The sequence below is a fragment of the Musa acuminata genome, chromosome BXJ3-9 (assembly GCF_036884655.1).
Source record: "Musa acuminata AAA Group cultivar baxijiao chromosome BXJ3-9, Cavendish_Baxijiao_AAA, whole genome shotgun sequence".
Lineage (NCBI taxonomy): Eukaryota > Viridiplantae > Streptophyta > Magnoliopsida > Zingiberales > Musaceae > Musa > Musa acuminata.
The window spans coordinates 42,433,249-42,458,087 of record NC_088357.1 but is presented as its reverse complement, the minus strand read 5'-3'; the positions used below and the strand labels follow the sequence as shown (position 1 = coordinate 42,458,087).

Genomic DNA, 24,839 nt, shown 5'->3' with positions numbered 1-24,839 from the left:
TTTGGTACCATCATGTTGCAAAATAAATGATGATTAGGAATCATGCATTAATGATGATTGTATATTTTATGATTTAGCATGATGCAATGATGAAATATTCATGAATTTGAAATGATGCATGCAATACTTATGACAATGATGTACATAATGTATTACATATGATATATATCATGAATGCTTTAAATGATGAATGTTTGGTATCATGATCAACATGTTGATAAATGCTTAAAAATTTTAATGTTTGAGTATCATGTATGATATACCCATTAATGATGATTGATTTATTTTTCGGTATCGTGCATGAAAAATAAGGTTTTTGAAATTGTGTATGTTTTAATTTGAATATATAATGATGCACAAATAAAATTGATACTTACCTTTGTCATAATCTAAAAATTGAAAAAAGGGTCTTCCCTTCTTTTTGACAATGACAAAGGGGGAGCAAGAATTTCTAGATGAAAGCAAAAATTACACTCCTCTAAAGAGAAGATGCAAATGTAACACTTTACCAAATTGTTTGCTTGCCTCATGTAAAACATTATCTCTTGCTAGTTTGGCATTTTGCTAGCTTGCACTTTGCAAAGAAAGCAAAAATGACACTTCTCAAAAGAGAAGAAAGAGCTTGTTATCTTGAACATCACAAGCTTGCCAAACAAAAATTGCAAAAGTGCTATCTTGCCTATCTCAAGAAGCAAAACTTGTAACTTGCACATTGCAATAGGAAGCAAGAATCATAAGCTTACACAAGAAAGCTATCTTGCATTTGCTTTCAGAATTTTTGCTAGCTTGTATGTAGTAAAACTTGCATATCGTAAAAATTGCTAGCTTGTAGTATAAACATACTAAACTTACACCTTGCAATGGAAGCAAAATTGCGAGCTCAAACATTGCAAAGGAAGCAAAAATTTGCTAGCTTGCAACTTACATATTTCAAGAAGCAAGAGTTGCCTTCTTGAACATCTCTAAATTGCTAGCTTGCAAGTTCTAAGATGTTGTAACATTGCTAGCTTGCATGTTCTAAAAGTGCTATCTTGTATGCTGTAAAACTTGCATATCTAAAACTTGATAGCTTGAATGTTCTAAGCATGATGTAACATTTGCTAAATTTTTTAGCTTCAAAACTGCATGATGATAAAACTTGATATTATTTTTTTCATACAATAAGTTAAACTAATATTCCAAACACAAGAATAGTTGGACTTCTCCTTTTTGTTGATGACAAAGGGAGAGAAGTATGATGTTATGCATAAGTTCATGATGACGTGTTGCAAGTATTCATGATGAATATTGCAATGACTTGAATTTAGTTTGAATTCAAGATTCTATCAATATGGCATATTGATAGGGAGAGTTTGTTTAAACTCCGGGAGTTAAGTTTAACTCCGTCATCAAGTGGTTATCATCATCAAAAAGGGGGAGATTGTTGAATCTCGTATTTTAATGATGAAACTACTTGATATATGTTTATGATTTAATCTGCGTTTTGAGTGACGTAGGATGCTTCGATCAGGATGAGATAATTAAAGCAGGAAAATCATGTTGTACCGGAGGAACATGTCAGAAGATTGGACGTCGGGCCGGTGGATCGGTCGACGTATCGACAGAAGGCTTCGGGCTGTGGACTTGGGCATCGGGCCAAGAAGAGCGGGTATTGTGCCAAGGATATCGGAGTTGCGGAGTCAACTGGCCGATTGGGAAATAGGTTGCAGGAGAGGACGATGCACCGAAGAATCGGACGAAGCGTCGAGGGACCAATGACATGCCGGACAACTTGGTTAATTGCTTAGGATTAATTGTCTCAATCGAAGTTTTGTTTTAAGTGTGTAGGATTAACTACGATGAAAGTAAGATATGCAGTAGGAGTTGCGCCGAAATCAAGACAATGATCACGTTGGGAGTTCGAGAGTTCGACGGAAGTTCGGACAGTCGTCGGAGGTTCTGCGGGAACAAATCCGAGAAGTCCATGAGCTTGCCAAAGAAGCTCGTCGAAACTCGCCAAGTGGATCGTCGCAAGTCCAGGAGTTTGCCGGAAGTCCGCAGGAGCATCACCGAGGGTTCATCGGATGATCGACGGAAGTTCGCTGGAAGCTTGCCGGAAGAAGCGATTGACGCACCGGATCAAGTTGCAGTAAATGTCTTAGGAAATATCATAGTTAGCACAATAATTAAGTTGAAAATGGGAGATGATCCCATTAACTTAATCTTGGGGCAATTGGGCCCTTGAAAAACCAGAAACCACCGAAATTTTGATTTTACTTTATGATTTTTAGAGCTCAAAAGTGTTATATGAGTTGAAAGTTCTTCTTCATCTTTTCTTCCAAGTTCTAATCTGATAAGAGAGGAAAGAAAATTCTATAAGGGTTGTCTCCTAAGCCTGTCAAAAGGAGTGAAACTGTAAAAGGGTGGTTGGCCTTTGCCTATTGAAGGAAGGCCTCTAGTGGACGTCGGTGACCTCGTCGGAGGAGGAAGCCAAAAGTGGATGTAGGTCAAGATTGACCGAACCACTCTAAATCTTGGTTTGCATTTACTTTGAGCATCTTATTTTTACTGTAAACCTCCTCAAAAGCTTACTGCCTTTTGCGCATATACGATCGTTTTTCAAGCTCTGCATTTTTCGAATCGGCGTTTAGACGTAAATCGTTTTTATCGTACGAACATCATATTTCAGTTTGCGTTTACGTTATGATTTCTATCATAACTGCAAACTGCCTTTATATCCTTACTTTAACTACATCTTACTTGGTTACAAGTTAAAGTGATTTACGAATCGGATTTTCTACCGAAATCGCTCTGCACTAATTCACCCCCCCCCCCCCTCTCTTAGTGCTCTTGATCCTAAAAGTGTCAAACTCAATTGAATTAATTTTATCTAAAATATAAAATAAAGTATTTATAGCTTTAACATTTAAAGAAAATATTCTTTTTTTTCTAAATTATTTTATTTATCTATCAATTTAGAAGATTTTTAAAAATCAAACTCGATAACATTCCATAAATCAAAATCCATAGAAAATAAAAAAAATCCTTATTTTTATTTTTTAATAGGTATAATTCGTCTCATTAAATATAAAAGGATGTGTGATAGAGTATCCCTCTTTATTGCTTAAAAACATAATTTATTCTCTCTTAGGTATTAATCTAAATGAGAGAATCTTACTCTGATACTAATTGTGAAGATTTTAATGATACTAAGAGAGCGAGTGAATTAGTGTAATAGTAATTTAAATCAATTTTAAAATTCAATCGATAAATTAACACATTTAAAAAATTCAATTGACCTGGTTAAAGTTCAAGTAAAGAAAATAAAACTAAGTCACAAGTAAAGGAAAGTAAAAAAGAGATAAACTAATTTATAATAGTTCGATATTTTCGATTTATATCCATTCTTGATTCCTCTTCTCTCAAAACCACTAGCTTTTATTATTAATTTTCTTTTCAACAGGTGAAGATCAATTATTCTTGTTATTTTTTTCTTTTTCAGACTATAAAGATAACATTCACACTCTCTTTTTACATAAGATCTCTCACCTTTTACAACTTAGAATTATAATTAAACTAAAAAGGAGGAGAAGACTCAAACTATGCTCAAAATGAGAGTTTCTAATATTTTATTATCTCACAAATGGATGCTCTATATTTAGATACCCAAAAGCCTTCAAGAATAAAATCAAAAATTTAAATCTCCAAAATTTTAAGGTACAGGTGATGCTATCGTCGGCACTCGATAGTACTACCACCATAACTATATTACAAATCTGGACTTTGGCAGTACTATCATTAGCCTAGGCCAGTATTACTATTGGCATAGGCGACACCATCGCCAAAAAGACTGACAAAGTATAAATAGTGATTGTCGACTAACTTAGACGATACTATCGCTTGGGCCTAGCGGTACCATACCAAGCCTAGTTTAAGTCATAGTTTTGATCTTTCAACTAGCTTAATTAGGTCTAATTTCAAGTATAATGACTTTCTTGATAAGTTGACATTGTTTTAACCCAATAATAACTCCTAGGCCTAGCAGAACCATGGTTTAAGTCATAGTTTTGACCTTTTAACTAGCTCAATTAGGTCTAATTACAAGCCTATTGATTTTCTTGATAAGTTGATATTATTTTAACCCAATACTAACTCAGATTGATCCATAATGACCTTAATTAAGACTTTAACAAATCAACCATATATTCGATACATTTACGAAGCTTTTGATAAGTTGTACACTATTCCGACATGTTATCCAATCTTTCAATACTTTGTTCGAACTATCGGCACATCACCCTTTACTTTAGTATATCGCTTATTCCATCGATATGTCGATTTTGTTACAGCATTCCATCTTACAATATAACATCCAATCACTCAAGCATGATACCCGAACCTTTAACACTAAAAGACTACAAAGAAAATAATAAAATATCTGAAAATGATGAAAGATTATATACTCATATATAAAAATTAGATTCGCTTAAAATGATGATATTTTCATATGCTAATTCTGTAAATTTTCTCGACAATAGGAAGTTCATTTTATCGTAAGACTTACTATGATCAAACTCAATTGTTAAGTTAATAAAGATAGTTGGTGACATATCGTACTTTTTTTTTCAAGAATAGTATGTATTTTAGTAGTTTTTTTTTTTTACGAATAGTATGTTTTCTATTAGTTCTGTCAAAGCACTTAGATGGTAGAATGAGTTTAAGTTATAATAACTCTTGTCAAATCATTTATTATTGATATTGCTCATGTCAATGATTCTATAGCAGTAAGTAAAGTTTACTTGGGAGTTAAGTGAAGTGGGAAGAGGTTGCGACAAGAGGAGCATTTCTTGATCGTTCCTCCTATTCAACAGGAACATGAGAAAAAGATTAACTTTTTTCTTTCCAAACTAAACATAGATCTATTTAAATCAAATAGAAGAACAAGAGTTCTCCCCTCTATCAGATACAGTACAAATGCATATAAAACTAGAGAAAACTACTGCATACAATTAGTGAATCGAATAGTAGTAAGAACGAGAGTTGGGACTGTTGTTGCAATGGTCTCTGGCTCAAAACAAGGAACGACAGGAGTCACCGGCTCTACTTCACCATAGCATTGACGCCGTTGAACATGATCGAAGCCTGGACTTCACCGTACCATAATCCGCCGGGCTGCAGAAGATTTCCGGCGATAACGCACATCAAGCAGCATTGGATTGTCATGAGGTGCGTTCTCTTTTGGGTATGCAAAAGTGCAACCTTTGAGCCATACCTGACAGTGTACACTGGACTTTCAGGGGCCTTAGAACTTGTCCTAAAGTCGTCCGTGAATGCCTGAGGAAATAGTAGACATGCAAACCTCCGTCTCTATATATCTACATAATAGATATGCTTATGGTTATGTAAAGACGTGCATGTAGAATGAGGTGAAACGAGATGCAACTGCCTCTGTTATGTCTGATGAACTCTCTCTCTCTTGTTCTTCTCACTCTATATGCATGCATGTGGCCGGCTGATTCATTGCCTCATCATTTGGAAAAATGTGGAAGCAAGTCCACTAGATGCATGCATGATTGCTTGCTGTCATCAGTTTATCCTTCATGCTTATTAAAGCACCGACAGAAAACAAAACAGAGATTATACTTTGGAATCATCTGTTGCAGCAGTGTGAGAGAGGTTACAATAAGCAGCAAAATGGCGTGAGAGGTTACCTGCATTTGTTGCAGCAGTGTGAGAGAGGCTACAATAGAGAGGTTACACAGAGATTATGCTTTGGAATCATCTGTTGCAGCAGTGTGAGAGAGGTTACAATAAGCAGCAAAACAGTGTGAGATGGTACCTGCATTGCGGCGCATAGGGCTTGATGGATGCTCAGCTGCTGGAATCTTTCCCTGCACCTTTAGATGTCATTTAAAAGAATGTTACTGGATGATGCTTTTTGCACCTGTGATCATATGCATTCCTTTAGTGCAATGAGAATATGAGAAACTACTATGACTTAATGTCATGGTAAAATATAAATATATCTTGACATGAAAATTCCAGAACAATCAATTACTAGGATCATATCATTGAAGCGACACCATCACAAGGCTTCTTATGCAATGCAAGATGCACTTGATTCGGTTCATCTCCAGTGTACACTATGAAGATTTGGATAAACAACATCCGAGTACAAAGATTGTCATTCTAATACAAAAGAGAACTGTGCTTGTAGCAAGCAAGAAATACGGACATACAAGGCAAATGAATGACACTACGTATTCAACTTGCTTTGCTAACCTCCAACCGGTCGGATCCTGGAACAGATCACAACCCCGGGGTGCAAATATAATAATACTTGTTTAGAAAAATTCTGGAGTTCATCATCAATTATATTCCAATATTCCCACAAGGCACCTCTCCAATAAAAATTCAGCATTCACCCATGCATGATATTTGTCTAGGAGGAAGTTAAAGATAACTTGAGAGCGAGAGATAAAAATACTTTTATTCACGAAGAGCATACTGATTAAATAAACAAAAATGGAAAAGAGAGAGTTTGTTTTAATAGTAAAACGAACTGATCTAATGTGCCAGATCTCATCAGCAATAGGAGGCATCATCTAGGGCATTCATGCACTGTTCCATTCTTCTGCTAAAACAGAATTGTTAGTTTGAGACTCCTGCCATTAAACAACAGCATGTTTTCTTTACACTGGATGATGTTTTATTTTTATTCATATACCCAGTAAAATTGTCACATTCATAAGAAAGCAACTATAATAGATAAAAGGATACTGAATAAAGAGGTCGAATCTCTACCAGCTGCCTTCATAAGCATATCCTCACCTGGAAAACAAAGATATCCATGATTAACTTGATAAGAGAAGTCAAGTCTCCGTATCCAGACATAATAACCATTTTCAGGACACAAGTTATATTTATCATAGAAAGCAAGCGACACAAAACGTGATACAATTCTGCAGTGAACTTAGACGATTTTCTGCATCCAAATGTTAAATATTATGGAACCATGCAGCCTTCATTCAGTTGCACTGTGTTTTAATAAATAAACTTAGAAATCTTCTGTTGTATAATCATTTAAATAAGAGATTATGCATTCACTTTAAATCTTTAATAAAAATACAATTATTAGCGTAAGAATATACAAGAGTTACTTTATCTTAAAGAAAAATAGTTATAAATTTCTTTAGGTATGTGCATGTTTCTTAAAATTAATTTCTAATAAATTGTAGGATCTTATGATCTTAAGATCTGATTCTATGATCCGATCATGTAAGACTGTCAATGTGCTACTATCAAAACAAACTTAAACAAGGAAGTCCACAGGTGCACATTCCTCATCAATGTCCATATTGTGGGAGTTTTTTCAGCTTCATCTGTAGAAACTAGAAACTGTCTACCAAGCAGAAGCTAAGCTCATGTCAGCAAGATAACTACTTCTCCAATAAAAAGAATTGTTCAACTATTCTGATGACCAGAAAAAAAAATTGTGGGTCCTTTTTCTATTCTTTACAATAAGCTGGATAATTTGTTAATTGGGCAGGTAAATATGACTGGAATTCATATCTATATCATAATGGAATGACTGTAACATCGAGAAAAGATACCCCTACAGAATGCGATAGTATCATATCTATCCCACCGAATATGCAAATATCTTATTTATCTTTACGAACATTAGATAGTAGAAACCTGCACTTTATGCTCTAATATAAGACTACATTGGGATTAACAAGGATATCACCATACTTTGGACCATCTTATGGCCATCAGCTAAGATGTTACCCTCCAAGGCAACTGATGACTTTCTTTTTTATTGTCAAGTTGTCTTGAAAGTCATAACATGTGCCTCATCATGAATATAGGTATCTAGCACATCCTGGCACCGTGTTACTCCGAAACACCATGAAAATAAATCTTGATAATTGAAATTCAGATTTGGCTATTAAATCCTGAGGGTATTAGTTATCATATGAGATTTTTAGAAACAGTTCAGTGGAAGGAGAAACTTCTAAGTAACTTTTCCAATGCTGCCAATTCATCATTTGGACGTTCATGCACTCAATAAATGCATTATTACACTTATATTCCCCTTCCTAACAACCAAAACTTTTGGTCTCTGTTTTGCAATGAACAAAATTTTATGTGCACGAAGCTGCTTTTTGGAAAGAAACATATTAGGTATAAGTCATAAAGGTATAGCTCAGTATATCTTCACCACAAGTCATAGGCTTTCCTCCAAAAGAAGCAACACAAGCTGCTATTTTTAGAAAGAAATATAATGTTATAATTCATAAAGAATATCTCAGTGATTCTGACACTACAAACTTTCCTTCTAAAAGAATATTTCCCAATGAAAATTATATGAGTTCACTAGAACTTGTAAACAATTGTCTGTTTCGGAATCAAGTAAAGATGCATACCTCCGGGATGAAATTTCATGTAGGGGGAGATATTGTAAACATGGCCTTTTAGAACAGTCCAAATTGAACCACCAGTTTTATGTTGCTTAACTTCATCCATCGAGATAAGCCTTTGGTTTGATTGCCCCTTTAGTCCTAGAAAGAATAATCCGAATAATAAAGATATCAACAGCAAAGATTGGTATAGTGCCTGAGAGAACTTAAAAGATGATAAAGACATTTAATTGTATAAAAGTGGAATGACAGAGAAAAGAAGCATTTTATATGATTGAAAATATGTACTTAAAAGCAATTTGTTTATGACAATACATGAAAAATTTGAACCACAGAATCATCTAGTTTGTTAACGATAAAAACAAAAAGTAGTTATCTTGCCAGTACAATAATGAAACATCATACTAGTAACTATAATATATTTGAATAGGGTGCCCACATATGTCTCTAGCCATTTGAAACAAGGACACAAATATTCAGAGAAATTTATTTTGGATCATTAAAAATTCAATATACAATGAAACTCACCATTGTGCACTACTGGACGAAAGCAGCTCATCCAATGGATGGATAAAGCCGATGATAGATATGAAATCAGTTGAGTAATGGCTGAGAGAATAGTGCCATGGGTCAATCCCATACAACAGAAGGAAGCAAAAGGTTGTGGACCTTTACATCTAAATCCTAATAATCCATATTTACAGTAGTCTTGCTTAAGCATAAATCGACAGAAACAAAGTGGAGAAACAGTAAAGTTAGAAAAACACCTTAAAGAGTCTCATAATTCAGAGAAAGAGATTCCTACATGCAGGATTTATCAAAGAGCATGAAGGGCTGAAGGTGATTAAAAAAATGAGAGGTCAACAACATAACTAAGTTGAGTATCACTTATTATCTCCTCCATTTACTGCCATTGCATCTTAGCATCCACACCAATGCTTGTTTAGAGACTCCTAATTTAGAAAACTAACTCTGGGTTTAAACATCTTATTCAATGACAGTCTGCTCATAAATAAATGAAAGGGGGAATAAAGGAAGAATTAAATACAACATGTGAAAGAAGAATTTTACATCATGGACCATGGTTCATCATCCGCCATTTCTCATGTCAATTACTGTTAACGTTGTGTCAATGAGAACAGTCATGTGGAAGGTGCAGCAACAGCTACAACAGTAGTTGGTTCAAAATCTTTTCCATAACTAATATTTTTCTAGAAGTACTTAAAATTTGACCATTATATCATTATAATTGTTTAAAATTTCTCAAACTTAAATATTTATCTTATTGCTGCAGTGCTAAACCACTATTTTTTTCTAGAGTAAAGATAAGCTCCTAGCATGAACTGAAATTCATCAACCAAACCAATTTACACGAATCAATAAACCATCCAGGGGAAATAAACACCTGCAAGGTCAGGATGCGTGCGAGTAAGCTTTAACCAGTCCATTTGGCTGTACCCCTTTTCAAAAGGAACCTTTGTTCTCCCTACAGGCTTCTTCACCTTTGCCTTCTGTTTCTGTGCCAAATCGTCCGCTTCTCCATCTGACTTTTGTGTCTTTCTTTTACTATCATCAACTTTTGTTGGAACCACTTCACTTGAAATATTAGATTTAGATACATCAGATTGCCCTTTCAAACCTGCAGTTCCTTGAGACTTATCATTTGTGTCTTCGAGAATGATTTTCCGGACATCAGGAATTGCTTTGGGAGACTCTAAATTCCCATCTTCCGCTTGTAAACCAACCTAGATATAAGACATTCTTAAAATCCGTAGAACTTTCTTAAGAAACTGTTGCACTACAGTATCAACAACAAAACCTACAAATCTTCAACATTTTAGGCTCGGCAAACAAGTTTTAGGATTCAATATGACAATTAAATGGGGGAAAATTGATACATTTATTGGATGAGTTTTCACCAGTGTGAAAGCCACATTTCACCCAAAAGTTAGTTGGCTCACCTTGCAAAAGGTGAAGTCTGAGGAATCAACCATCTCCAAGTTCGTCCGTGCACTCATTTTTGAACTTCTCAAACTCAATAGGTTTTGCCCGGATCGCCTGTGAAAGAAATCCCAAACAAAGGTTAACAAACAACAAGAAAGATTGAGGATCCACACGTATTTCCCTATAAAAATTGAAATTGCTTTCCATCTTATTGTCTTCGAAATAGATTAAAAGGGTTCCTGATTGAAAAGGAACAAATTACTGGTTCATGCGAAAAGACCCAACAAGCATCGACGCTACAAAATTTCCCGAGTATACAGACCCAATAAAATAGGAAAAAAATCGAATCGTGAGGAAGAAATCGAAGCGAACGAGATCTAATTAAAGAAGAATACCTTCGAGATCTTAACAACTTTGAGATGGATTCTTGTCTGGGAGAAGGCGAGACGGAGAAAGGAGGGAAGGGTCCGAACCGGAGGACAAGAAGCAGAAACGATACGGAGAGGCGACAATGTGACGATATTTTGGTCTCGAATATGGAAGGGAAAGCCGTGCGGATCTCTACAACTTTTATCAGCTGAAATACCTCGTGTAGCCACCAGTACCGTTCACCTCCAGGATTCTGACACGTATCAGTCTCAACGTCTTGACCTCGCAAACAAAACGCGTGTTTACCCTTGCAGCGACTCTTCCACAGGTGGGTCCCATCACCCCGTTGCATGCACCATAGAAAAGGCTGGTAGGTTAACTAAATATGTGTAGGGACCGCAAAATGCATTGCACTTTAAACAGCAAACCATGCTGCCACGTTGCCTCGTTCGACCCAAACAGACACCCTTCTATCACGTAACGTTGATCCAATCGACAAGCGGGTATGCAAGATTGTACGATTCTTTCCACCGAACGATGCAATAAAGGGCGGAAAAGATCAAACGAAAAAGAGGAGGGAATTTATTGAAGCAAATAAGGAAGGAGAAGGCGGCATCACTCCTGCGTCTGGGGATTTCCTCGCCTGCGCTAGTGACGGATTTGCTCGTCTCCGATCCCACCTTAGCCTCGGTTCTACAACTCGCGTTTCGCGGTGATCTTCTTCACCTCGACCTGCTGCCCTACTGGTAATTGTAGGAATTGTTATTCCGTATCTTCTGGATGCCGATCGAAACGCCTTCCTCTGTCGATCTCTAATCTCGTAGACCGTTTACCTTTTTTCCCCCCTGCCGCGCAAGTTTTGCCTAGGTTTCTCCAGCAATCCTCTGATCCGATCCTGAAATCCATGGTCACAGGACCATTTCTGGTTCATGACGAAAAGAAATGATGAATTTTCTGGCAACAAGACACGAATTTGATATACTCTTGTATAATCGTATCATTGTTTGATGAGAAGCATGCTTGGATGGGCATCGTGGAAGGTTAGCTAGCAGGTTGGAGAGAAGTGCTAATGGATATAAATTGAACGCTATGTTGCGGATACTATACAGAAGTATCTTGTCATTATGCCTCAAAGTCGGCTCAGACTGTAGCATCAGGAACTGTCAGCTGTCAACATTATCATGACAGAGAAAAGTTTGTATAAGCAGATAGCTTACAAATTGAGGACTATAACGAAGGAGAGACTAATGAGCTATGCTAGTTTATTTGCAATTTGCACAGTAGTTTTCTTATACATACTTTCATGCTTCTAGTTTTCTCTTTATATCTTCCATTTTGAGCTACTCTGCATCCTATCTTAAATCACACATTAAGTATATGCTTCTCTTGTGCTCTGATAACCAGGATTTCTCTTTTTCCATGCATCATTAAGCATAGAAAATCTCACATCATTGCACCTGTTGCTACTATTATAGGTATTTGTCCAAGGAAACCTGGTTGGAGCACCAAACTTGATCGCTCAGGTGATTCTGATGATTTGAAAGTACAGGTGTGTACTAAACACAATGCTTGTTGCCTCTATTCAAGAAGAAAAAGACCAGGGTTTCTCACACACAGCATCTTCTGCAGCCAGTTAGTTTTCGAGTTCCAATCAGCATCAGAACTTGAACAGAGAAGGCTTCCTGACGCCAAGAATGACATCGGGATGAATGGAAGAAACACAAGTGTCTCCTTGTACATCAAAATAAAAGAGATCTTCGCTGAAGAGCAATGTTGTCAAGAAGAAACCTCAAGCAACCGAGCAGTTCCCTGAAGGGAAAGCAAGACAAGGTCGATGTTGTTGAAGTGGATGACTTGTGGATAAGCTTGAAAGGTTAACGATGGTGAAAGATGTACTTGGTGAGGAGCAGAGAAACTGTGAAATGACTAGGGGAAGGAGTTGCAAGCAACAAAGGTTATTGGAACAGGGTGAAATCTCTTGATTGAGCAAGCTAAAAGAAGAGGTTTGCTTGAGGATTACAACAGGATGAAAACAAGTTATGAAGAATTAGATCTGATCCAGATAACATCTTAGGGAGTGAGCATCTATTGGGCATTTGCTTCAGGTAACGTTGAAGTATTGATCAAGACTAAAGGAGATGAGGGTTTCAGTTTACTTCAGGAATACACAAGAGTTAACAATTGTTTGACATGCATAGATTCTGAAGAAGATATCTCAACATTGGTTCCAAGTTCAACACAGATGAGCTGACTGCTGGGGGTGTTTCTCTTGGAATCCTGAGGTCGATCAAAGATCTCAATCTAGTTAAGAGTTTGAACCATGTTCCGCACATCACTTGTTCATCCTGTTTCCTTCCCACGAAGAAGCTCAATAAATACATTACAATGTATGGATTTCAACGATTATGATGATGAAACAAAAGACATTAACAGCAAAACCATTCAACACAAGCATCATATTTCTTTTCTAGGTCCAACAGATGAGGGATTTGATGAGGAAGAACTGTGTATCAGAAATGCAAGAAATTATATGATGCAGTTCCAAATCATATGAACAACATCAATTATGGTGTGTCTTGAATGTGCATCAGAAATGCAAGGCATTGTTATAGGCACACCCCTCCAATGACACCTGAAAAATTCTGGAAAATTAGGCTCGATCTGGATCTGGTCTTTTATAGGCATTTGGATTTGTATAATATCCAATGTCAGTAATGCATCTGTATTTATATCAAGTTCTCAACTGTTACTATGGCTTCCAAGCTCAATCAACAAATGTTGCTAGATAGGTTCAACTAAACTTAACAATATGTAATTAGAGAACTCCTAGTTCTGAGCAAATCATACTTTTTAAAGATCTCTGGAATTGAAATAATATTTGAGCTCAATTAACTGGCATGGAAACTTTTAGGAACCAGTGGAATAGTGGAGATTGTGATCTTAAGAATGTTTAAATGATCAACTTTAATCCTGGCTTGACAGCTCCTTAAAATAAGAATCACAGTATGCTTCTGATCCAACTAAGATACTAAAGAATACAATTCCATCGCTTAGTAGACTATTTGTTTCGGGCAGTACACAAATCAACATCTTAACTTGAAACCTGTATCAAACTGACATTTAAAATCCAACTACTTTTATTCTTTAGATGGTTAGAGACTGGAGGCATCGATTGAAACCAAAAAACTCTTTCTAGTTATCATGCAAATCTGAAATTTGTCATGCATGTTTATAGCCCCTTGCCAAGGCAACGAGTGCAAAAGTATTAAGGCAAGGGGGGTTTCAAAGGACAAGGATTCAGATTTAGAAGCACTTGAAACATATTAATAAGCCTAATCCAGGCTAATACACTCTTTATGGTTCAAAACGAACATCTCTAATATCATACTTTATAAAATCATAGGTGGATTGCTTGATTCCTTTCTTGTCCAAAAGAGTGCCGCCGATATGAGAAAAAAAGAAAAATGGAAGAAAAATTCTAGACATTTATAACATGGAGAACTGAGTAATTTATTGCTGTCATTAACATACCACCATGCTGCTATTAAATCATGCTGTCACCATGGCATCTTCAGGTTCTGTCTTCAGATGGCTGAAGTGCTGAATTACTATTTCAAAGGCAACAAAAGTGTGGTCATAGTAAAAGAACAAAAGCCAGTGTGAAATATGATCTAAACTTAAGAGATCAATAGGATTGCCATTTGATTAGCAAATAGAGAGTACATGGCATGATGAAATCAACAGATGCAGAATGTGTAGAATAAGAATACAAATCTGTATAAGCGAACATAGAAATGGAATTTCATACTACATTATACCATGATGCAAGAGGAGATAATGGTTGGTACTTGTACTGGCTCTTACTGGTTGTTTGTTCTTCAATCAAAGATGTATCCGTAAGGAATGTGAACTAATTTTACCATTATCTTTTTGCTTTCTTAGATACGTTCCTTCAACATTAACACACTATTTTTCACTTGAAAAGAGTTGAGCCTTGGTACAAGGATAAGTTGCTCATTGCTCGTACATGACCTGGATGATAAGGGTTCAAATCACAGAAACAAATAAGGACAATGCTGCATATACTGACTCTCCCCTAACCTTATTAGTGAGTCTCATGCAATTCGTTTGTTCTTCTTCACTGCTTTTAGTTAAAACTCACAATCTAGTAGAGATGTTCTGCTTTAGGGATCCAACTAATTATAATGCTTACAAAGAAGTAGTAGTTCCAATGAAATGTAAATGATCTGCTTGGTGTTCATCTTGCACGAGAATATTCCTTCATCTGTACTTACAAGAACTTACAACATCTTTACTAATATGTAATTGTATTATTATCTGTTAAAACTCATAGTTTGCAATACCGTACCATACCGCTCAGTATCGGCGGTACATACCAGTCCAATAGAGGACCGGTATGGGTGGTATATCGGTACACCTTAGTATATTGTGTGTCGATATGCTCGGTACAGCTCGGTACGTACCGTATCGACAGCTGATCGGTACATTAGTATGGTATAAAAGTCACAAATACATGAATTTTTCAGTCTCACATAATCAGGTATCTTTCCAAACATATCTCACATGCTACTAGTTCTTATATAACTAAGCAAAGGGTAATGTTTAATGTAATGATTTATTCAAAAGGTTCATGGAGTAAAAAATCTAAAGTGAGTTTGCCTTGAGTTGGTCAAGAATGGTGCTAACAGGGTCCATACACCATCAATTAGCATTGAGGCATGTTAATTCACCTCATCACAACTTACAGAGCTGTCAAACAATCACATCAATGCACCAGTTTTAACGAATCACCACATCCAAGATGTAAAAAAAAACTCATCTAACAAAATTAATGTCATTTAGAATGGTCCAAAGATGTGGGCCTAGAGTGTGACAGAATTATATCAAGAGTCTAAATCAGGTAGCTAAGGACCTGACTACGACAGTGAAGGCTGTCTTGTTCAAGTTCAAGTTAACATCAAGCTTAATGCACACCAGCTGTCCTGATGGCTAATGATAAACAGGCAAGAAGTAAAGCAGCTACCCAAGTGGAAGAAGATACAATTCTGAAGAAAGAATTAGCAAATCTTGACATGAAACTGGATGTCACAAAAAGTTATGCAAGTTATAGTTGATAAAGAACTTAAATTCATCTTACCTGTACTTATGAGATATGGATGGGGAGAACAAGCCTCTTTGAAGACCTAGGCCACTTGGAAATAAAGGATAGTTCTACTAGTGAATGACAGAATGGAGATGCTCAGAAATAGGAACATAGAGACCAAGGTAGTTCTACTAGTGAGGGTGTGAACATACACAGAAAGGGGACCATGGAGACCATATTAATTAAGTGGGATCCTCCGCAGGACAATTGCAACAGGAAGGCCTCATTACTTTGGCAACCATTTATAGATGTTTGCTCAACAATGCCACCGAAATTTGGGACCACAGCAGTCAGAATACATTAAGACACATCTTTATTAAATAAATGTCAACGTCGTACCAACCCCTTATCTAGTGTACTGTAATCTTTCAATTTGGTTTGTGACATAAAAAGCTGAAACAGGAGGGCAGCAGTTACCAGAAGCAAATTGATGGCACTGGAAGAGTAAGGTCCCATGATCGGTGTAGTGGGTGTCTCCCCTTCAGAGGCTCTTGATGTTTGTTGGGGGTGCACTAAATTGATGTGCCAGATATGCTGTTGTGGCTGCCTCCTTCCTCCATATGATGACCATTCTATCGGTTCCATTCCGACCCTCCTACTCCTCTCATTATTGACTGTTAGCCACCCACACTGCCATTAGTAGTAACCATGTTTTACATCATACTTAAATTCAGAGTAAAATATGGGGTGCTACAAGATTAATGTGATGGATACTTAGTCATAAATTACAGTTGCAATGATTACATTTGAAAACCATTGTTTCACATGATTCGCCAAATGAAAGCCTTGTCGGCAGTATTATAATAAATTTATTTATTGAAATGCTGTGCTATGTCAAGACTCAAAGCAAACATACTATATGACCGTTACTCAGATTTTGGCACCTCCAAAACATTAGTACTGTAAGGAGAGAAAAGAGGAAAAGATGCATTACATCCACTGATGAGGAGCTATCAGGGCCACTGAAGCTGATCCTTGAGTTCGCTGCTGCTAGTCTCATTGACAATAACTGAAAAACCATAGTGAAAAGGAACTTTAGACAGTAATTTAAATACTACAGCACAGGAATTTTTGTTAAATTTGAAGTCTTAATGTATGACCTAGATTTTGTTCCAATAGCTTTCTTCTGTTAGTTGGACAGTCATAAATGGGGGTGTGAGATTCATCTGTCATGATATAACACTTTAGACCCCACAGTTACTTTATGCATGTCCAACTAGAGGAGAGTATTATTGGGACAAGATGACAAGACTTTTAAGAAATGAAATATTCATATAAGCACAATCAAGACACAGAAGAGAGAAAGTAGTAGTTGTAGAATGGATAATGAATCAAGTAACATACCTCAATCAGACATTGGAGAGATTTTATGTGACTGATGATTTCATCCAACAATAAAGTTGTACCTGATATCTGTGTCACAGTAAGAGATTGGATTCAATATCATGTAGCCATATTTCATCTCTTTGTATAGGAGCCACATTCTAAGTTTGTGGTTTTCAAGCCCATTTTCATGCCTTTGAGTACCATGCTCACTTAGACTTAATAGGAGCTCTGGAATCCATAACTTTGTCTCTCAATGACCATGATCATCAGCCAGAAGACTGATCAAAGATTCAAGTCAATAACCTTTCAACTCAAAACATTCATGAATGCAGCTGAACACTGAGGCAGAGAAGAATTAGTCTGAGTTTTATGGTCCCCAGATCCTTTAGAAATTCTAACTACTAGTGAGTATCCGTGTAAGCTTTTGGCAACCGATCTAAGTAGTACTACTCACAAACTACAAATCTTGCATGGGGGATGAACTAGTCTTTCGAGCTTCAAGTTCTATAAATTAAACCTAATGCACAGATGAGGTTAATAAATCTCTATTAATGCCCATCAGGAAGTGATGAAATGCATACTCCTAGATGAGTTGGTGGCATATAGCTGCCATTCAGCTCTGTCATCAGATTGAGAAATCATTCCAAGTTCTCCAAATCATTGAGATAATGGTTACACCCCTACCTCCATTGCAAAGTGTCACATACAATATAATAGAAAGCTCCAAGATTTACCAGCTAATACTGGATATGATTTAAGATCTGAGATACGAAATAGTCATCAAGTTCTGCCATTTCACCTAAGTACTAAAATGCTTTTTCAAACACAATTAGATGTGTGAGTATTTAGACTGAGAAGTATAGACTAGTGGTAATAATAATTACATGATTAAGAAATAAGAAAACATACCTTGCTGCATCCAGGGACCAGTTCTCGGAGAACTTTCATCCTAGCATTTATTTTCTCCCTCCTTGCCTAAAATTGAAATCAATTAGATAATTATTGCCTGGTATTTCATCAGAATAAGAGGAAAAAAAGTTCAAGGACGACTGACTAAGAACAAAAGAAAGTTACAGATAGACTACTAGTTAATCGAAACGTATTATCTAGCATTAGTGAGTAAACAAGAGGTGTTTATATACTCTCTCCGCTAAGCTGTGGCTATCAGTGGCTTGGCCTCGGCGAGCGCGGACGTGAACGCAAGGGAGCTTCTTACCGCACGCAGTCCCCTCTTCTGAGCGCCTTTTGCTCTTTTTTGCTGGAGATTCCCCCCTGCGCTTTTCGCCTTCCTTCCTCTTCGCCGACCGCTGCGCGATCAGCCGGAGACCGGCCGAGTCCAGCAGCTCCGCCTTAGGCCTCGGCGGGAGGCAGAGACGCCGCATCTCGCCACTGGAAGCGACGGCGTTGGGATCCGGCAGCCGGTGAAGGAGATTCACGGCCTGGTCGGACGGAAGACCGAGGAGGGCACTGAAGGAGCCGTCGGAGGCCAGCAGCACGCCCGAGCTCGGACGCACGGGGCTCCCCTTCGCGGATCCCATCGCGATCGCCCCACGGAACCGGAGGATGAGATTCACGTCGAGACGAGGCTCGATCCTCTCCAATCCCGAATTTTTCCCAACACGTTTGGCTTGTTCGATTCGACCGAGCCCTAGTCCGTGCGCAACTATCGGCACACAGGAACCCTAACGCGGCTTCTTCTTCTGTCGCCCCGGACCTCCAATTCCGCGGCGACGGATGTTGGCAGTCCGAAGGCGGGAGGTGGACGCGTTAAAAGCACTTCACATATAAAACGGCAGGGAACGTTATGCGTAAATAACAACATGACCGTCACGTTTCTCCGTTGTTATATATCGCCTTATCGGATGGATATATATCCATAAATATAATCATTACATTCATATCAACTTCAATATAAATCACATATTAACGACATTGTAAAGCTAGAGATTAGCTTAATTACCGGGCTGGGTTGGGCTGGTACTCGTATAGTCCGAGCCGAAATCGCCATGGATTGTAGTGATCGAACCGGACGCAAACATAGCGACCTCATCGAATCTTACACGTATATCAACTGCCCCAATTCGCTCCCGTCTCCACCCCCGATCTTTTTCTCTGTTGGTTTCGTTCCCCCGCCGATAGCAGTCCAGCGTCCTCCTCCTCCTCCCTCTGTCTGTGTCTCTAGGGATTTTTCGATCAGTTTGCCTGACTGTATTCTCCTCTGTGCTTGGTAGTCGAAGGCGTTGCAGATTTGAGGTACGCGAAAGAGAGATCTTCGCGCAATTGTTTGCTCGATTTCTATCGATTTTTTTTTTTTTTCCCATCTCGGAGTTTTAGATCATTAGGGATAGCGATGATTACGTCTTGCCCCAAAGTTTTCCCATCAATTGGCTTGCGGATTAGGGTCTCCGTTGGAGCCCCCTTATCTGGATCGGTTCTTGTGCAAAAGACGCGAGCTTTAGACTATGCGTCTAAAGGACGGACGAAACCCTAACCCAAGCTTTATTTTATCCTTTCTTTCCCCTGTGGTTTCGTGATTGATGAAGATTAGATGATGCTTGTTGTGTAAGCACTCTTCTAATTGGAGCTTAAAGGATGCAGCTTTTGGGTTCAAGGTTTCTTGATTTGTATTGAGTGCTTCAAGAGAAACCGGCAATGGAAAAAGGAGATGGTTCAGGTCTGTTTGTGAACGATGGATCGTTCATGGAAAGGTTCAAGCAACTCCAGCAAGAAAAGGCGGCAGCGGCAGCAGCTAATCAATCTAAATCTGGCACTTTGGCCGGCCCTTCCATTGATCTGAAGCCTTCTGTTATAGTTAGCAAAAGGCCACTCGATGTTAAGGTGAATGATACAAAGAAGGGCAGCACAATGGCCTCTGGTGGGAGGCTTGCCTTCAGTTTGAAGCAGAAGGCAAAGGTTGCCATGATGCCGGTTAAGTTTGTGGCTGATGAAGAGGAAGAAACTGAAGAAGCAGAAGCTGTATCTGGAGATGAACCGGTTAAGCGCCAGAAGTTGAGTCAGGGAGATAGCATTCATACCTCCTCGGAACAGCAGGATGTTGGTAATGTGTTGTTTTCTGCATCTTATTCCTTGCTAAAAAAATGTTATACAGAGAGTAAAAGACAACTGCCTCCAGTTTCTACCTAACTGTGTTATTCTTGTCATTTTCCTTTTCATTTGTACATAACTTATTTGTGAAATAATCATCTTAATGTGAATTGCATGAAACTTCACTAGTTATTGCTGTTAAAAACTATCAAGAATGAGAATGAAATGTTCTTAACGTTAACTCAAACATTTGCATTGTCTACTTCTGTTATTTTTTGTGATTGACTTGTTGTTCACATGTTGAAAAGTGTATGATTCTACAGCTGTACCTACAATAAACAGTATTTTTCAATTTCATTTATACCTGAATAAGCTTCTGCTACTTGCATGAAGTTAGTTATATGGTTTCACTTTCTTTTATTTAGTTATTCTTAACATTTGATATGCGGCTTGTCTGTTTTTAATTAACAACTGAAATATTTTTCATTTTAGTTAAATAGGTTTTTTCTATGTGTTACTGTATAGTTACCTTGATTGTGTGAAGGCCTGAGAAACAAAAACGAATATGGATTTTGCAGTCATTGTGATTATAGTTAGGAACAAATTGTGGTTATTGTGATTATAATTAAGACCTAGAGGGGTGTCAAGCAACTATTAGTTCTTTAAATTGGATGTTTTTTCCTGTTCTTATTTGTTATCAGAACTTATTTATGGACATTCATCATACTATTCATAGTGTATTTTTATGGGAATAAGGGAATAAGAGAATAGTGATATTTTGTCACTAGTTGCCTCTCTTGTTTTTTTCCTAGGAAGTAGCTTCATGTACCTTCTTATTTTACTAAATGTACCCTTTGCCTTTTAATTGTCTATCGACATTGGTGGAAGGGCTGTTGATTGAAAAAAACGAAATGTGGCACTCCTGCTACAACAGTAATTTGCATTCACTTGTACATTATCTTGATATTAATCTGTTCTTTAAGTAACATGCAGCTCCATCCCCTCCAAGTGATCCAGCAGTCAAGAAAGTCGCAGATAAGTTAGCAAGTTTTGTGGCAAAGAATGGAAGACAGTTTGAGCATGTCACACACCAAAGGAATCCTGGAGATACACCTTTCAAGTATGAGTTCCCAAATTTTTTCAGTTTTAAGATCATTGATTTGCATCTGCCTTTACAACTCTGGATCTTCTTCTTCTATAAGTCTAATTTAGCACCATTTGTTATATCACTTGGTGTCAGGCTTGGTCATTCATTTGATGCTTATTTTACATGCATGCACTGGGTAATTTTGTCTGTCTTTAAGGATTAGCTCAAATATTGAAATAATTTTGGATTCCCAGAGAAGAGAGAACAGGGAACACAGATACTGTTTCAGATACTTTGAGAAGCTGACACTGGATAAATTATATTGTGCCTGTTATTTGTATTATCGTGTTCCTGTTGAGCTTAAGTTCATTATTAGTTTGCTTCAATCATACTATTTATGTGATTGAAGCAAAGTGTAAGTTTGTTATTTATTTATAAGTATTTATTTATTTTATGAGGATGGTATGCAAATAGGTAACATGGATTTCTGCAGGTTTTTGTTTGATTCAAGTTGTTCAGACTATAAATACTACGAGTATCGGCTCTTTGAAGAGGAAAAATCTCTTGCACAATCTAATGAGTCTACAACATCCAATTCTGGTCAATAACCTCAGCGTGCCTGTTTCTCCAACTTTATGAATTCGGAGTGGTTTAGGGTTTAGGTGTCTGACATCTACCTTTTATGAATCTTTTATGTAAAAACACTGATTTTAACTTTTCCTTGTGGCAGCCAGAGGAAGCACTTCAACTTCTAGAGCATTGAGTGGACCTCAAAGGAGCACTATCCAACGGAATTCTAATTACCAAACTCCTGCTTCGGCTTTGTATGGATCTTATGAGGCGTCTGGCTCTTCTGGAAGATCCTCTAGTTATGGTATTCTCAGCTTGTATTTTCCGATCTAGTAAATTTTGATGCTGTTGTTTCAAGGGTGGCAGTCAGTGGGATACATATAGTTCTATCATGAAAGTAGGTCAAGGTTCCAAAACCAAATCTATCTATAGGTAATAGAGCCTGAGCAGGGTGTCTAGGTTTGGATGGTCATGATTGGGTTTGTCAAGTTCCATAGGAAAATCATTTTTGATGGGAAGCCACATATCCAGTCAACAGGTCAAAGATTGTCTGGTTAGGCTTGAACGTGGATCTCATGGGTTGATGAAAATGGGTCAGCCCTGTGGGTTGAGTTCAACCAATCCAATCAGGCAGGAGTTTTCTTTTGCTTGACCTGACTTTCTAAATTTGTCATATTGATTTGATAGAATTACCCAGCGATTAAATTCAGCATGGTTATTTTTTTTCATCATTGCTTTTGCATTATCACAATCTTCTATCCTTTCACTTACATGCGAAGAGATATGCCTCCAATGATCATAGGACTGCAATGTCCTTGCTCATTGTTTTATGATTTTTCGTATCACTTTTAGAGCACTTTCTAATTGTGCATACCTTGCAATTCTTTTGTAGGAAATTCTCACATTTTTATTTTGTGGACATTTAACTATTATTTCCTTAGACCATGTTTAAATAATTCAATGAACTCTGTTGGACTGGGACTTTACAATGTAAGGGCTCTTAATTCATTTCTTTGATTTTTGGGCACAAGATTGTTCCACGAAAATTATTGTAATGAATGTATTGTTCATACTTCAAGACCTCTGCTTTTGCATCTTTATGGCTTTTGCGAACAGAGAATCATATTCATTATTCATTATTTACGACCACCATTTCTCTTGTGTTCCATTTATAAATTTATTGTTTGAACTATGTTTTATTGGCTTTTTATAAATGTTTTTGTAACAGGTGAATCCAGTGAGCCTCCAGCTGCAGATCCTATTGCAATGATGGAGTTCTACATGAAGAAGGCTGCACAGGAAGAGAGAATGAAGCAACCAAAGCAGTCAAAGGATGAAATGCCACCACCTGCTTCTCTTCAAGGTGCTATTTTGAACTCTGTTATTGCTTATATGATTAATTATCCCCGAGAATGTTGAAGTGGAATCTTAACTAAGCATAAAGTGTACAATTATTGTTAATAGTAGCTGCTGCTCCTCATGCTTGTGATTTAACATTCTATGGAATCTAACATAATTGTGCATGAAATATTCTCATCCCTATCTAACTTGTAATTTAGAAAAAAGGACCTTGAGCTCTAACACAATCCTAATATTTTTCTTTTTTATATTGTGTTTATAGCTCCCATCAAAAAGGGTCATCACATGGGTGATTTCATTCCACCAGACGAGTTGGAGAAGTTTCTGTCATCTTGTAATGATGTAGCTGCACAGAAAGCAGCTAGAGAGGCTGCAGAGAAGGCTAAAATCCAGGCTGACAACATTGGGCACAAACTTCTGTCCAAAATGGGTTGGAGAGAAGGTATGGTTGAATATATAATTGTTTCTATTTTTCACTTCTGCTGGACATTATATTGGCTATCCGCTGCCAGTTTGTCACATTTTCCATGTAGACATCCCTGCCGCAAAGGTTGCTTCAACCAAATGCATTTTAGCTAATGTTCCTTCAACTGATGTATTTCTTCTCTTGATGACCCTTGATGTTAGATTTGTGTTATTGTTGTCGAGAAATCAGTAGCTCACGAACAAATTGTTATGATCTGCAACAAGTTGTAATCTATTGTTTAATTTGTCAACCACATGGTAGGCTGTTGAAGAGCTTCAACGTTAGTCACATCATTTTTTCTTTTGCTATACGATGCATATCGTCCTGGGTTGGACTATTTTTGAGTCGAATAGAGCTATCATGTCTTCCAAAGCCAACAAAGATTTCTTTTTTTTTTACTATTTATACTTGCAGGTGAGGGACTTGGCAGTGACAAACGTGGACGAGCAGATCCAGTGATGGCAGGAGAAGTGAAGAAGGACAATCTAGGTGTTGGTGCACAAAAATCTGGTGAGGTGAACCCTGATGATGATATTTATGAGCAGTATAAGAAAAGGATGATGCTTGGTTATCGGTATAGACCAAACCCCCTGGTAAAAACCCTTCTCCTTTTCCTCACTTATAAGTGATGGTTTCTGTTGTATATATTTGATCCAAATGACCTGACATTTTGATGTCCTATTGCAGAACAACCCAAGGAAAGCATATTATTGAGGGGAAGGACCTGTGGCCACTGTAGCTGTAAGGCCTCCTTTTTTACCTACTCAACTTTGCCTCATGTTTTTAGTCGTGGTTGGGTATATTGATGTCTCGGAGACTGATTGAGAAAATATGCTGCCCAGAGATTGTCTTCAGCATGGTACCTAAACAAGCATTTCAGGTCTGGTGACTCCATGGTTATCAGTTAATATTGAAGAGAGCAACAAGTTAGGGAAATCATTTCAACATTGTTTTTAGAACATTGGGTGTTATCGGAGTGCTGTAATATCGTAACTGATGGTATTCAAGAAACTGAACAATGATCATTGTTAAATCATTGGATTATATGTGCTTCTTATACGGAGTTGTGATTATTGTGTTTCTCGGAGTACTATAAATCGATCATGC

At 37.5% G+C, this 24,839-nt stretch overlaps 3 protein-coding genes and 1 long non-coding RNA gene across 14 annotated transcripts; 2 read left to right on the top strand and 2 right to left on the bottom strand.

The window, feature by feature from the left end:
- Nucleotides 1–4,855: 4,855 nt before the first annotated feature.
- On the bottom strand, nucleotides 4,856–11,082 carry LOC135649150 (cytochrome b5 domain-containing protein RLF-like). 6 transcript variants are annotated; one of them, XR_010501170.1, is made up of 8 exons: nucleotides 10,742–11,082; nucleotides 10,364–10,460; nucleotides 9,808–10,147; nucleotides 8,409–8,543; nucleotides 6,760–6,810; nucleotides 6,262–6,421; nucleotides 5,819–5,923; nucleotides 4,856–5,719 (listed from the first exon to the last, which is right to left on the bottom strand). XR_010501170.1 is itself a non-coding variant. In XM_065167266.1 (6 exons), exons 1-6 carry the CDS (start codon nucleotides 11,065–11,067, stop codon nucleotides 6,348–6,350), a joined length of 1,023 nt encoding a protein of 340 aa, XP_065023338.1. In that variant the 5' UTR covers nucleotides 11,068–11,082; the 3' UTR covers nucleotides 6,101–6,347. The 6 variants fall into 6 exon arrangements, 1 of the variants encoding a protein (XP_065023338.1); XR_010501171.1 differs by having other exon boundaries at nucleotides 4,856–5,690; XR_010501172.1 differs by having other exon boundaries at nucleotides 4,856–5,354.
- Nucleotides 11,083–11,125: 43 nt separating this feature from the next.
- LOC103998671 (uncharacterized) lies at nucleotides 11,126–13,379 on the top strand. Its single transcript, XR_672733.3, has 3 exons — nucleotides 11,126–11,461; nucleotides 12,191–12,264; nucleotides 12,345–13,379. It is a non-coding gene; the product is annotated as an uncharacterized LOC103998671 (long non-coding RNA).
- A 636-nt stretch (nucleotides 13,380–14,015) lies between these two features.
- Nucleotides 14,016–19,146, bottom strand: LOC135649151 (transcription factor bHLH48-like). 3 transcript variants are annotated; one of them, XR_010501174.1, is made up of 6 exons: nucleotides 18,348–19,146; nucleotides 18,115–18,180; nucleotides 17,224–17,292; nucleotides 16,814–16,888; nucleotides 15,874–16,509; nucleotides 14,016–14,323 (listed from the first exon to the last, which is right to left on the bottom strand). XR_010501174.1 is itself a non-coding variant. In XM_065167268.1 (6 exons), exons 1-6 carry the CDS (start codon nucleotides 18,741–18,743, stop codon nucleotides 14,321–14,323), a joined length of 822 nt encoding a protein of 273 aa, XP_065023340.1. In that variant the 5' UTR covers nucleotides 18,744–19,146; the 3' UTR covers nucleotides 14,016–14,320. The 3 variants fall into 3 exon arrangements, 2 of the variants coding, with proteins under 2 accessions (XP_065023340.1, XP_065023339.1); XM_065167268.1 differs by having other exon boundaries at nucleotides 16,297–16,509; XM_065167267.1 differs by having other exon boundaries at nucleotides 14,016–16,509.
- A 147-nt stretch (nucleotides 19,147–19,293) lies between these two features.
- On the top strand, nucleotides 19,294–24,791 carry LOC135649149 (SURP and G-patch domain-containing protein 1-like protein). 4 transcript variants are annotated; one of them, XM_065167263.1, is made up of 9 exons: nucleotides 19,294–19,458; nucleotides 19,804–20,263; nucleotides 21,244–21,370; nucleotides 21,831–21,937; nucleotides 22,068–22,211; nucleotides 23,136–23,270; nucleotides 23,529–23,708; nucleotides 24,147–24,325; nucleotides 24,420–24,791. In XM_065167263.1, the coding sequence occupies exons 2-9, from the start codon at nucleotides 19,858–19,860 to the stop codon at nucleotides 24,444–24,446; spliced, it is 1,305 nt and encodes a 434-aa protein (XP_065023335.1). In that variant the 5' UTR covers nucleotides 19,294–19,458; nucleotides 19,804–19,857; the 3' UTR covers nucleotides 24,447–24,791. The 4 variants fall into 4 exon arrangements, with proteins under 4 accessions (XP_065023335.1, XP_065023336.1, XP_065023337.1 ...); XM_065167264.1 differs by having other exon boundaries at nucleotides 19,302–19,458; nucleotides 19,818–20,263; XM_065167265.1 differs by having other exon boundaries at nucleotides 19,302–20,263; nucleotides 24,420–24,473; nucleotides 24,575–24,791.
- The last annotated feature ends 48 nt before the right edge of the window (nucleotides 24,792–24,839 follow it).